The sequence below is a fragment of the Nanorana parkeri genome, unplaced genomic scaffold (assembly GCF_000935625.1).
Source record: "Nanorana parkeri isolate BGI_ZX_2015 unplaced genomic scaffold, ASM93562v1 scaffold139, whole genome shotgun sequence".
Lineage (NCBI taxonomy): Eukaryota > Metazoa > Chordata > Amphibia > Anura > Dicroglossidae > Nanorana > Nanorana parkeri.
In genome coordinates, this window is record NW_017306407.1 from 1,034,313 (window position 1) to 1,048,945 (window position 14,633).

At 40.8% G+C, this 14,633-nt stretch overlaps 1 protein-coding gene across 1 annotated transcript in view; it reads right to left on the reverse strand.

The window, feature by feature from the left end:
* Positions 1-14,633, reverse strand: part of NBEAL1 (neurobeachin like 1) — a 145,250-nt gene that overhangs the window by 7,334 nt on the left and 123,283 nt on the right. Inside the window, exons 41-52 of the mRNA XM_018554008.1 lie at positions 13,778-13,873; positions 13,506-13,630; positions 10,695-10,835; positions 8,823-8,953; positions 8,043-8,152; positions 7,848-7,965; positions 6,716-6,813; positions 4,770-4,886; positions 4,418-4,507; positions 2,926-3,035; positions 2,592-2,764; positions 635-729 (exon numbers count right to left, since the gene is read on the reverse strand). Coding sequence (XP_018409510.1) covers positions 635-729; positions 2,592-2,764; positions 2,926-3,035; positions 4,418-4,507; positions 4,770-4,886; positions 6,716-6,813; positions 7,848-7,965; positions 8,043-8,152; positions 8,823-8,953; positions 10,695-10,835; positions 13,506-13,630; positions 13,778-13,873 — 1,404 coding nt within the window. The remainder of the gene's footprint in view (positions 1-634; positions 730-2,591; positions 2,765-2,925; positions 3,036-4,417; positions 4,508-4,769; positions 4,887-6,715; positions 6,814-7,847; positions 7,966-8,042; positions 8,153-8,822; positions 8,954-10,694; positions 10,836-13,505; positions 13,631-13,777; positions 13,874-14,633) is intronic.

The window sequence follows — 14,633 nt, forward strand, 5'->3', positions numbered from 1 at the left end:
TCCACCCAGCTGCGTGATTGACAGCTGGCTCTGCCTATCTAGAGGCAGAGCCAGCTGTACCAGCCCCTCCCCCGTTCGTTCCTCAAGTTAGTGCTAAAGGATCGGAGCGGGGAGGGGGGAATCCCTGCAGGGAGCCATGAGTGACAGTCACGGCTCTCTGCAGGGACAGGATCGAGAAGTGAGCGAGCGACGGTATGTGTTCGCTCACTTCCCGATCTATTGAGCCAATGTGTGACAGTTTCATTGTCACACGTCGGCTCGAACTATGAGGCTGAGTGAAAATCACTCACCTCATAGTTCTCCTTTAAGCTGGCTATAAACCTTCAGATCTGATTGTGCAATCTGTCTGAGATGTACCAGATCTGCAGAACCCTTTCTGGAATTAGTTGGCAGATTTTCCAATACACTGAAAACCTCTGTTAGTGATAACAAGCACTTATAATACCACACATTCTTAGTGTTGCATCCTGCGGGTAGGCCTAAAAAGCCAAATACTTGCCTGAGCTTTGCATTGAGGCACTGGATTGGGGGAGCATTGAGATTTTTACAGTCTACATTAGATGGTTTCTAAACAAAGCCAAAAAGAAATCCAGTGGCAGAAACATACCAAATAGAAAGTAAACGTACTACCCACCTGCTGTGAGATTTGCCAGATCATGCACGTGGCATCTCGAGACCCAGATATGAGATGTATACCACAGTAGTCTGTGGCTAGGCATGTTACAATGTCTATCAGAGAGATAAAACAAAGTCAAATATAAAGCTGGGAAACTGACACACTACTCATTGTATATGAGCCCTAACTTAACTTTTTTCCTTTTATTTTCACCTGTTGATCCTCAAATAACACACTTCCCGTCCCTTCATGTCTGCACTCACTTCCCCACTGTATTTCTTGGCGCAGCCATGGTTGTCACACAGGCCGGAATTCAAACATGTCTGCCTCTGTTTATCTCTATTAAATGAAGGATTAACAGGCCTAGTAGTTTACACTATAAAGATAAGGTTCTTTGTGCTTTCTTTTAGGCTCACAGTAAGTGACAAGGGCGCCGAATTTCTAGCAAGATCAGCAGGTATTTTCTGTACTTGCTGAAAATGTTATTAGCCTAAAAAAAATTAAACTAATGCAGCCACCCCATCTAAGGACTAGCAAACTGCAGTATATTCCATTTTTGTTTTTGGACATACATGCACTTGACTGGAAGCATGTTCAATATATATCTGTACTAAAATATTATATCATACAAAGATCAAGAAATTAAAAAACAAGCTCTATAGTGATCCAACATCCTTATATTTTCAATTAAACATATCATCAAAATTGGGGCTTGAAAGGTATCATACACCACACAGGACTACAAGACATTTCATAAAAAGGATAAAGCTTGATTTATTACATAAAAATTCTTATATTACACGCATAGAGAATGAGACTTCAAGAGACTATTGGGTACTGAACCATATTTAGATCATGGCTGTGACTTCTCAAAGTGTGCTTTATATCTTGTACGGTCATTCTTGCTGAGGATCTAGTTGGAGTTTGCTCGACCATGGTTGGAGGGATGATTTTATCTTATTTTGCGTATGTGTAATATAAGAATTTTAATGTAATTCATAAATCTGGTATAATTTATCCTTTTTATGAAATGTCTTGTAGTCATGTGTGGTGTATGATACCTCTCAAGCCCCAATTTTGATGATATGTTTAATTGATCTTTATATGGGGGTGTGCTATCTATATTGCCCTGCAATTTTTTGCCCATTCTTTCTTGATCCTGGTCACATTTTGCTGAGATGTTTAAAATTCTCTATTAAACTTTGTTGATTAAAAGTAATGCCAAGCTGTCAAACCAGTCTGCAAAGTCATTGTTTTTTTAGAAGATAGGAGGGGTATGAGGGTGACACCTCTGGGAAGAACACAGCATGGAAGGTTTGCACTGCATGACTCATAATCTGTCCCTAAAATCAAATGCTTCCTAACCAAAAAGGGAGCTTCTAATGGTCTACTAACTATGTATAGTATCATTTGTGCAATGATTAAAAAAAAACACTGTAATAATAACACCAGGTAGCTCAAAATATTAAAGGAGAACTATGAGGTGAGTGCTTTTCACTCACCTCATAGTTCTAGCCGACCTGTGACAATGAGACTGTCACAGGTCGGCTCAGTAGATCGGGAGGTGAGCGAACACATACCGGCGTTCGCTCACCTCTCGATCCTGTCACGGCTCTCTGCCGTGACAGGGGAGGGGCTGGATTCCCCTCTCCCCGCTCCGATCCGCCAGCGCTGACTGCTCGCGAGCTGGCTACAGCTCGCGGTATATTGATCCTAGGGTGGCGGGAGGACGCTAGTTTGTGTCCTCCCGTTACCCTAAGGAGAACTATGGGGGAAAGCCTTAACCCCATAGTTTTCCTTTAAATACAAAGTATATATAAAAATATATTCTCCAGCTTTACCCTCCAAAGTTCAATACAAAAAGTTATTTTTAACACAAGAATGAAAAAAAAGAATAAAAAATGTATACCCTGCTTACTGAATTTATTTTCCTTTAAACATGAACATAAACAGAGATGAGGCTGCTAATTCTCACCCATGTGACGAATGTGTTGTCCAATCACTTTGCCCTTTGCCAGTGATGTCACTCGAATGCTGTTATCCCAGTGGCCTCCACTGAACAGCACTTTCCCATCATGAGACACCACAAACAGTTTGGAGCTAATCTCAAGTCCAGGAGCGAATGGACCAGATACAAAGCGCTGGGTTCTGTCATTAGAAGGAAATGAGGTACAATGAACATTATTTTTAATGTGTTGTTACTTGAGACTTTTTCAAAAGGCAAGATAACGTATATATATAACAATTGTTCATAAACAAGGATGGCCAGGTAATTCTGCCATGATCAAATGGTCCCATAGTTCACTTACTTTTGATTAGTCACAGTCTGATCCTTGGTAAAGGTGAAATAATTGGAAATATTCTTGTCATAAGGCAGCCATCCATGAGTTCCAATAATTAGGTTTTGATTTATTGTCACCTAAGGAGATAAACACAAAAGGAAATCAGCTCTAGTACAATAAAGGCTACAATAGGTGTTTTTAGTTCTAAACAAGATCTAATACACAGGATCTAGTGAGACGCTGAAGAACTATTGAGCACATGTGCCTCAAGAGTGCTTATTGAGGAATCATGGAGGCTGCTATTGCCAATCAGTGTAACATGCAGGGCTCGAAAAATCCACTCGTCCACTCGTCTGTGACGACAAATTTTTCAAGCCCTGGTAACATGATTCCCCATAACTGGAAGTACTAGGTTTTTTGCAGAGCTCCCATGGAGCATGCACCTTATGCTTCACCTTTGTTTATTTATAAGTCTCTTGAACCCTTTGACTGCTAGTGTGCATCATAGCTGTAGGTTCGGTACCTGCCTAATAAAATGAACAAAAGGGTGCCTGTCCATTCCGATAGCTTCAACATGGAGACCTGAACCTGTTTTGTTGCCTGTCCAATCATGTGTTCCTCTGTTCAGAATAGCAAGAGCGATATCAGGGAACATGATTCCCATATTCGTTGATATCCTTCTGCCTGTATATAAACCCAGAATTGCACAGACCTAAGTACTTCCATGTCCGCTGTTACTAAGGTTCTGGGAGATGAATGAGAAGTTGTGCCCAATCTCTCTCTCCACCACACAAGGCAGACATCAGGGTTCTATTTAGACTAGTCTATCTCTCCCTAAAAGAAACTTGAATATACTTGTATAAAGTCGCTTATTCAGTTTTGTATAACTTCAATTTTCACTGTTTCCAACAATGCACAAATTTACATTTACACATTTGTTATGTATTTTGATAAACATTAGTGCAGCTATCATAGAATGCAATACATCAATAGTATAATGTATTATTTCTATAGGTCATGTGTTTAAAAAAAATGCTTTGGGAGAGATATTTAAGAAAGTTTGTAATGTGTATGTGAAAAATAGCAAAATTTGGTTTGGTCATCTAAGGTGCAAAATGGGAGGAAGAGCGCAGAAGAAAAAGGGTTTTCAGGTGTCAGTGGGCATAGGTGTGTAGGATACCGTGCCAGTTTGATTCCACCACCCTCCTGCACTGCTGACAGCTGGCACTTCCATAAACTAGACCTTTTTCCTCAGCTGAGCATCTGCGTTTATCCATATAAGATAGGAGGTTAAGGAGAGTGAGGCAGGCAAAGGCTACTGGTGCTGCTTATCCAAAGGATAGAGGCTGTAATCATTTTGAAATCCATCCCATCTATGTTCCTGCTCCAGGAACAGTCAGCCAGCAGGCATCTGCCTGTCCCCACAGACGCAGGCTTACTATCTTCTTTACCCTAATGCTTTAGACTGATACAGTCAATTAAAGTGTTAATAAAATCACAAATCAAAGGAAAAACTCACCAATGTTTCTGGACTTCCCTGAGTTATAAAGGAACGCAGCTGATTCTTTGGAACAATGGTTTTAACAACAGGGATGTCATCGCTGATTCCCTGGAAAATAAAAGACAGGAACTGTTGAGTTTTCAGCATAGAAAGTATATATCACAGTTTGGAGGAATTTCAAATATCACCAATATGTTGGAATTAATGTTATCACGCAGATATAGTCCATATCTCAACAATACTATCTATTATAGTTTTGAGGAAGACAGAACAGGACTAATAAATAACAAAAAGTAAGACAAAAACACTATTTGATCTTAAACTGAGATTTTGAACAAAGGCATCTCTCTGTTTTCCAGGGATGGGTTACCTTCATGAAAAAGGATTTCAGCTCTGTGAGGTTTTGGAATAAGTTCAGTGGTGCATTGTCTTGTTTAGCCTGTCTCATTAACACTTCCTCTGCAGATAACCGAGCAGGATGAGGTTCCTTTTCAGAAGGAAAAATAAATTTGTAAAAACATATTAACATTAAAACAGTATCCACTCATTTTAACAGATGACTAAAATCAGAATTGTATCTTAAATGAACAACTAAAGTCTCTTAAAGGCTGGTTTATAAACCGATCTTACAGCTCTTCGCTGTGTGAACGAGATTTACAGTACTGTACGCCACTATACTCCTCGGATACATCTAGAAGCCATACAGCACTGTGAATCTCATTTGCACAGTGAAGAGCTGTGCAAACGGTCTATAAATCAGCCCCAAATATTTTAATGGGTAATCTTGTGAATGGAATCAGCTTAATGCTGAACTACAACTACCTATAAAAAAAAAATCAATATCTGAACCCCCCCCCCGTTGAGGAGAGGGGCAGCAACAAAGACAGTAGGAAACTGGCAAGCAAAACACCTTCAGCTGTATACTAAGCTGCACAATGCCGTTTTAACACCCCTCTCTGGACAGGTTAATAACACCTCCTAGCTCCAATTATTCAAATGAAATCCACACCTGGTTGCGACTAACAGATTATGTGGATTGGAGCAACATTCACCATATTTATTCCCAGATAATTTTTGTACAAGTCATTCTGAACTGAGAAAGCTGGTTGGATGACCAGTGAAACGCCTTCAAGAAAAATACAGCAAGTCCAGTTGCCTTGACTTATTTTTTACAGATATAATGGTCAACATAAGAAGTTGGGAAAAAAAGACAAGGGTTCCAATCCTTCTCCACTTTATCCAAAACAATAGAAAAATGAACATGTTTTTTGCTTTAGATAGACACACAGACAGGGGGCCTAATACTGTGGCTGGGGATTCCTTCGGCAAGAACCTAGGGATACTTGCAGCAGGAATCCTAGGTGCGCCTGTTCAAGTTAATGACAGTGGCCATATGTCAGCAGTAGTCCACTTGTAACTGTACATGGTACATACCTGCAGTTCAGGATAGATGATTGTTCCTGAAAGCATCAATTCTGCATCCAGGGATAATCAACTGTGCCAAACCGCAGGTTATCGTACCATGTACAATTACATGCAAACTGCCGAAGACAGATGTGGCCGCTGTCAATCTGTCTTTAACTTGAACAGGCACACCTGGGATTCCTGCCGCAGGAATTCATAGGTTCTTGCTGTAGGAATCACCAACCACAGCATTAAGCCCAGTGGGAATGCAGCCTAATTGTTAATTTAGTGCATATGTGAAGACTGTGTGCCTGCAACCCCCCTCTGTCAATCCCTGCACTGGCTTCCACTCGTCCAGAGGATATAATTCAAAATATTAACAGTCACTTATAAAGCCATCCACAACTCTGCCCCTGGATATATCTCAGACCTTGTCTCAAAATATCACCCTAACCGTCCACTCCGCTCTTCCCTAGACCTCCTGCTTTCCAGCTCCCTAGTCAACTCCTCCCATACTCGCCTCCAGGACTTCTCTAGAGTCTCTAACATCCTCTGGAACTCTTTACCCCAACCTGTCCGTCTATCTCCCACCTTGACTGTCTTTAGGCGTTCCCTAAAGACTCATATCTTCAGGGAAGCCTATGCCACCTCAACCTAACCACTGAACCATCACATTCTCAGACAATTCATCCCCACACAGCTACCTCATGTATCATTTCCCCCTCCTCTTTTAGACTGTAAGCCCTCAGGGGCAGGGCCCTCCTTACCATCTTGTCTTGAATTGTAATGTCTTCCTTACATTGTAAAGCGCTGCGCAAACTGTTGGCGTTTCTGTCTTTTTTTCAAATACTGAGTTTCTGTCTTTTTTTCAAATACTTCATACCATTTAACACGTAACACAAAGATAAATACCTTTAAGAGCTGGCAAGGTGTTTGACCAAAGTTATTAATCATGCCTTCTATTGCTTTTCTTTCTTTCTCATCTGCAATGGTATCTAGATCCACAGCACCTGATTTTGTATGCACAAAATAAAAAGATCAGAATTTGAATTACACAGCTAAGCCTGAACATACAGGAACAAGGCACCCTTGAAAAATAAACAACAATGGAAAGCTAGTCATATATACAGTATATAATCCATCACTTCAAGTATAAGATGACCTAAAAGGACATTCAGTTTAGTTTAAACATATTACATTGGCATCAACAGATCATGTTGGGCCTTGTGTAGGTGCTGGTGGCTTTTTAGAATAAAGAACCGGGGGAGATGGGTTTTTGCAAACAAAGCACTCTCCAGGTAACATGCTTTATTAGGTAATTGCTATCAGAACATAGTAATCATGAGGTCCCAGCCACACACTGGCACCTTCCTGCGACTCATACATCACTACAGGACTGGATAGTGATGTTAGATTCAGAGGAAGGAGCCATGGTGCACAGCGGGGAACCCAGGCATCCGACACTCCCAAAGACACTGACGAAAGTGCAGACCTGAAATGGAGGGGAAGTAGGACACATGCAGCCGCTGTCACCCGGTCATTAACTTGCATGGATGACAGTGGCCGCAGCTAAACGGGATATTTGGGATTCCTGCTGCAGGAATCCGTAGAAGCCTGATGCAGGAATCCCAAAATGCACAGCCTGAATGAAGCCTAATACCGTATATACTCGAGTATAAGCCGAGATTTTCAGCCCATTTTTTTTGCAACTCGAGTATATACGGTACTTACATGCACACTCTAACATACTCTCTCATTTTTATATGTGCTCGTGCTAAATGAGGGAACCAACACACCCAGCTGAAATGGAAATATATTACCTTATGTAGGAAGGCCAAGTTCATCAGGGAATAGGTTTTATTAGTGCCAGAAAAGAGCGTTAGCAAATCCTTCCTCTAACATGAGTTTATAGCCATTACAAATTCATGTTATTATTGTCTGCTTAGAATTCACCTGATTATGAAGTCCATAAGTCTGCATTATGTGCTCAAAAATGACAATGTTTTTCATGATAAAACATAGGTTTAGTATGTATGCTTTGTACCTTCGTAGCTACAATAGTAGAAAACATTGAGAGCCTCCACAGCTGCTGGTCCTCTCTGCTTGTAACCAAAGATCAAATCTATCCATTCATGAAGATGCGCAGAAACATACTCGGACTCCTGCGAAGGAGGACTAAGTTATTAAATAGATCATTTACACCTATGTCAGACAAACCGTGCAACATGGTGAAACATACCAGTGCTTTCCTGTGCTTGTGGATAAAATCTTCAGGACTTTTGGCCCATTTTGGGAGAATAACATTGTCTATCTGCTCTTTACATATCTGCAGCCTTCCCAAATCAAATCCTACAATACATGGAGAAAAAGAAGTAGGTTCATTAAACACATTATGGACCCATCATAATGCATCTTATTAAAGGTACATGGATAGCCCGCCCCACTGTCACAGATATGTGCTACATATGTGATACACTAATTATTCAGCCTGTAGGCAGAGTGAAAAACAAATCTGAACGCTGAACAGCATGGATGGATGAATCTCCCAGAGCCAGCTGCTCTAACAGCTGCTATATACCTAGACAGTACCTGCATCTGACTGAATACAGCCACTGTTCAGCTGCTATGACAACAGGGCCGACAGGGCCACCCAGGGCTCCAATTTCAGCTTGTTCATCAGGAACTGGACACAATTTGTTTTGTGTGGCTAGTCTAGGCCCTAACTTGTAGGTCACCTGCACTGTATTAAGACTACAGCATGCTCGGCAGTTGTATTCAGTGCAGTCATATCAACAGCCATTTTGCCCCTTGGTATAGGGGACCTGTACATTAACATATCACTCATGGCCAATAAAAAAAAAGTGGCTGGGTTCTGTAGGACAAAGCAAAATAAAAAATTGTCAAAAAAGTAAAAGGAAGGTGATGAAGAACACAGATTAAATATAACACATGGTGTATATTACAAAGGAGAACGTGCACTTAAATCATCAATAAGATTTTTATATCCTCCCTGTTTTACCATTTTTGTTTTCCAGAAACTCGGGAAAGTAGAAGAACTCTGGAATGAGTTCCTTCACATCGTTTGGATTATCCATAAGAGCTTGCCAAGTGGCAGGAATGGAGTGGAACTGTCGGTCAGCACAGTCAAATCTGAAACATAAGAAATCAAGTTTGTATGAGGTTAGCTGCTCTGCTCTTTATTTTAAAACGGAGGTGCAGGCAAGCGGCCTTGCACAGAATCTCATAAAATGCTTCCTCCAAATTGGTGTATAACGCCATCGTTAGGTTACTCCTGCAGCGTGCATTGAAGGAGTAATGTAGCACTGGTGTTGTACTACAAGAAAGCAAGCATATTGTGAGATTGCATGCGAGGCTGCTATAGTAGATGTAAAATTATAGAACTATTTTATGCTTGTGAGTGCTTATAATCTTTTATATTAAAGCTGAGAAAAATAAAAAAACTACCCTTGCTTTTAGGTTCCCCTATACTGCAAGGGTTAAATGCTCCTTTTTTCCCCCTAGGGTACCATTTAAAGCACTTGTACTTGCCTCATCCCTCACTCCCCCCTAGCAGTCAGAACTCTCTTATTCCCTCCAACGCTCCGGGAATGTGGCTGGGTCCTTGATGTCCTAACTCACACAGCAGGACTGCCGGACCTGCATTGTACGTGATGACATCAGAATGTGACCCCCGGACAGAGTGCCGAAGAGAAGCGGGTTTGGGAGACCGGTCTTATGGAGAGGTTAAAACCTGCACTAGCGAGGGATAAGGTAAGTAAAAGTGATTTTTAATGGTACCCTAGGCAAAAAAAAAGCATTTAACCCTTGCCGTGTGAGAGAGCCCCACTTCAAAGATAGTTTAGCTTTAGGTGTCTAATTACTTCACAAGCCCAGAGCAGGTTTTGTTTTTGGGGTGTGTGTGTGCACTGTACTATTTCCCAAATCGAAACCAAGACCAGTGCTGAAAGTTCTGGGGATGCTCTCTGAGAAGACTCCTGATTAGAGATAATTACAATAATAGCTGGGACAGACTGGCAATATCTTTTCTTGCTGCTGAGCGCAGAAGGCATTGGGAGTGTTTCATCTATACTGGTTGAATTTTAAATTATAGATTATTTTTAAATGAATATAACTTAATTCATTGTTTGTTTTTTTAATTTCTGCCTGGAGTTCAGCTTTTATTACTCCTCTTTGTGGGTCTGACAGTTCAGCTCATGCCAGGGAGTCAAAGGCAAGCTAAAGTCTTAGGGGTTGATTTACTAACCTTATAAACACACCACGAACATGTATACACCTCTGTAGTGTGTTCCCTCCCAGCATGATCTATGGGTGGAATCTAAACACCTTTGTAGTGTGTACACACCCAGCAGGTGTGTTGTGCAAAGCCAAGCATGAATTTGCAAGGTGATGTTGTGTAAATTAGCTGCAGGAATGTAAATGCATGAGCTAACCATTTTTGTCTAAACTGTGAAGCAGCATTATATATGCATCATGTGCATGATTTTTCCATGTATGGCATTAGTGGAAATATGCTTTTAGAGACTTTTTGGTTGATAAATACGTTTTGCTGTGTGAAAATCACACGCACCTGGTGCGTGCGTGTGTTTAGGTTAGTAAATCACCCCCTTAGAGTTACTGCCCTCTGAACTGCCTTACCACACACACTGCACACTCAAAAGCTGGGAGCCAGCATGTAGGGTCAGATAGTACCTGCCAGACTTCTGAAAGCACCTTGGACCGCTAACTAAAGCTAAAAAAAAAATCAAACTGAGAGTAAGTAAAAGGGAGAAAATATAAATCCTTCATTAGGTCAGCCTACACAATTATGATAATTCAGGACAAAATATTCAGGATTCTTTTATAAGTCCAGTATGGCTATTAAAACACTTACCTTCCACTCTGAAGCTGGATGTGCATTGTAGTGAAGGGTTCCACACGAATCAAATAATGCATGACGCCAGCAGAGTTGGAATAATGTGTACCATAGTGGAAACTGTCAATCTTTCCAGAAGGATCTTCAAAATTTTCGTATCTGCAATTTAGATTTCAGACATTGAGATACTACAAATGTATAGATCTGTAAAGAATAAACATTTTAATTAAGACTTCACTTCAGACAGGCTTTATTAAGCGTAGAATACTCTCTATTCAGCTAGTCCATTTTGTTTAAGCCCAAGGTGGAGTACCATATGTTCATATTGTTTTTCCCACCTATTATTATTTTAGCAAAATATTAACGTATGGTCAGCCAAAGCTTTCTTTTTAGTTTTAGATTGGGGAAGGATAAAAACCTCTGTTTTATCAAATAAGATTTTATTCTGAGAATGGAGATGATACAGAAATGGTATGTATATAACCAGAACTTACATGACGATTTGGCAGCAGAGTGCATGCAAATCAAATTTTGACATAAACAGAAGTGGGAGAAGGGATTGGAGTCTTCCCATGGAACTGCTAGAGTGAATAGGCATGCTTGAAATGAACTTTCAAGCACTCAAATAGCTGGTGTCATAGTTGATGACATGTCAGGTGTGTATATAAGATAAGGGATAAATATAACGGAAAATTGTATACTTACCTATCGGTAATTTTCCTTTCCTGATGCCAATCCATGGCAGCACACAATGGGTATGGCTCCGCCCCCAGCCCAATCACAGGACCAGTTATACTATAAATTAAAGCCCGCCTCCCAAGGCCACCATTCTCGTAACAAGTACTCAATGCGAAAGCCATGGGAGGGTTCTGTATGCTGCCATGGATTGGCATCAGGAAAGGAAAATTACTGATAGGTATACAATTTTCCGTTTTCCTGACACCAATCCATGGCAGCACACAATGGGATATAGCGATCACACATCCAGGGAGGGTATTCTGAGATATTTATTTATTTGTACCACATTCAGAACCAACTTCACCTTGGACAAGACTCCTGGATAGACCCTGTAATGGGACAGGAACATATAGCAGGTTTACCGCCTTCCAGAATAACTCTGGAGGTACATCACTAAATTCTATCCGTAAGGAAACATCCCACCCTTATGCATACATATAGGCATTCTGTGCGCTCCATGTGGCTGTAGAGTGTTAATAAGAAAGCGAGATGGGGATGTCTTTTCATATTGAGAAATAAAGGGACAGGTCTTCTAATCTTGATTCTGGTTTTGGGATGAATCGGGGTAAAGGTTTCTGAAATTTTGGGACTTCTAAAAAATGATTCACTTCATCTAAATGTTTAAAACAAGTATCCATTTTATCTTTGCCTTTGACCACATCTGTGGCTATCTGAACTAAAACCTTACTTGCATCTTTGGAATGCATCTTACCTATTGGTGCTGGATGATGCACTTGCTATATGCACAACACTGTCTAGTGACTGAAGAGAAAAGTACAAGTGCAGAAAAGCATGAGATGCCAGGTTTCATATATTTTTGCATGATTCAGACCTGCCTGCACTGATACACAAAGAAGAAGGGGAGCCAATGTTTTATATTTTTTTGCACCTCATGGACTGATTCTGCCACAAAGTAAAGCTGGCCATACACCTTACAATTATCTGCAGATTTTCTCTGGTCAGATGGAAAAGGTGCAACAGATTCCTCCATCTACGCTAAACTGTGTGGATGGAGTTATCTCCACCTGGGCCAATCTGTTGCACTTTTTCCATCTGACCACAGAAAATCTGCAGATAATTGTAGGGTGTATGGGCACCTTAATTGTTTTTACAGATAGAGGGTTACTTCTCTAAAACAGCAGTGAGATGTTGATAAAGGCACAGTTTAGATGTAATTAAAGGAGAACTATGAGGCAAGTGATTTTCACTCAACCTCATAGTTCGAGCCGACGTGTGACAATGAGACTGTCACAGGTCGGCTCAATAGATCGGGAAGTGAGCGAACACATACCGGCGTTCACTCCCCTCTCGATCATGTCCCTGCAGCGAGCCGTGACTGTCACTCACGGCTCCCCGCAGGGATTCCCCCCTCCTCGATTCTCCAGCGCTAACTGGCGGATTGGACGGGGCGGGTGCAGCTGGCTCTCCCTCCAGATAGTCAGAGCCAGCTGTCAATCACGCAGCTGGGTGGATCTCGACAGTAATGTTGGGATTATTCTTATTACATAGTATTTATATAGCGCCAACAGTTTGCGCAGCGCTTTACAATATAAAGAAGACATTACAGTTACAATACAAGTGAAGACAAGATGGTAAGGAGGGCCCTGCCCCTGAGGGCTTACAATCTGAAAGAGGAGGGGGAAATGATACATGAGGAGGTAGCTGTGGTAGCTGTGGGAATGAATTATTTGAGAATGTGAAGGTTCAGTGGTTAGGTCGAGGTGGGATAGGCTTCCCTGAAGAGATGAGTCTCTAGGGATCCGTCCTGGTGGCGGCGGTCTCAGTATACCGCGAGCTGCAGCTCGCGATATACGGAGCTTTGGGTCACAGGAGGACGCTAGTTTATGTCCTCCTGTGACCCTTAGGAGAACCATGGGGAAAAACATTGACCCCATAGTTCTTCTTTAAGTGGTAACCTGTAGAAAATCTCTGGGAAGTATTTAAAACTCAGGCTGATCAGCTGGAGAAGGACTGGAATAGAAGTACATGGCACTGCGACATGAGTGAAGAACTCCTTTGGAGGAATTGGAGAAGAATACTCACAGTAATTAGTTATATTTTGAGTTACTAAAACAAAACAAAAAAACGTACTTCTCTCGTACAGCCGCTGCATTTTTCTCATTCGCCACACCAATGGGCTTGGACAGGTCCCGGAAGACAGCTGGGTTGTTTAAGTCCAGCTCCTCTGATGTATAATCTTGCAGCACCCATGGGAACTAAAACAGAGCATTATCTCAAATTCTGCTAACACATCTACATAAACCACAATGTTATAGATGTAATATTGTTTATATTTCTAAGGCTTCTTACAAAGAAGAAAAACTTGTCATTATAAACATTCAAAATTCATATGAGAAACTTACAACTGGATATTGTGCAAGATCATTGTATGTCCTCCCAGCTATTGTGTTCACTTGCATGAGGTAGTCAAAGTTTGAAATCTCCCTGTTCACCCATTTCTAAAGAGTAAAACAAACAAAAACAAAACAACTGAGTCACAAATGTCAGAATGAGCTATCAGATATACAGTATATTGCTGCATATAATTCTCATTCAGTCAGAAATCACACGTTTAGAAATAGCTTTTCCTTTAACAATTAAAGAAAAAAAAAACATTTTCACAACACTTTAAAAGAAAAATACATATTTTGTGGATCAGGAGACAATATCTTGGAAGTAGTGATATTGATGACAGGCAGCGGACCTCACAAGGTGTTTAATTTAAGGCTTCTTCTGGCAGTTAATTAGATTCTCCCACAATACATTACAAACATAATGGTCTATGTGGTAAATAAAAGCAAGATGTAAATTTGTATATCATAATTAAAATTACAAATGATACCTCAATGATTGTTACCTCTCTATTATATAAAGATGTATCCGCAATCCTCCTGCAAATTGTGGTTATTTGTTTATCTTGATATGTGACAGATTTAGACTTAGTTATGACCAAAAGCGGAATACAGTTTAGGACTCAATTCAGCATGGATATCTCACACATTCAATTAACAATGTAGTCTTCTTACAAGAGAAGGCATTTGCATGTCCCATTTTGGTAAATAAGGAGCTTATTCTTAATTTTAGGATAGTGGGCAGTCATGCAAATCATTCCTAGTATTAAAGGCGGGAGATTTTTTACCTTAATGCATTCTTTGCATTAAAGTAGAAAAATTCCCAGTACCTTTCTGTGTCCCCCGTTCCCCCCCCCCCCCCTTCCCT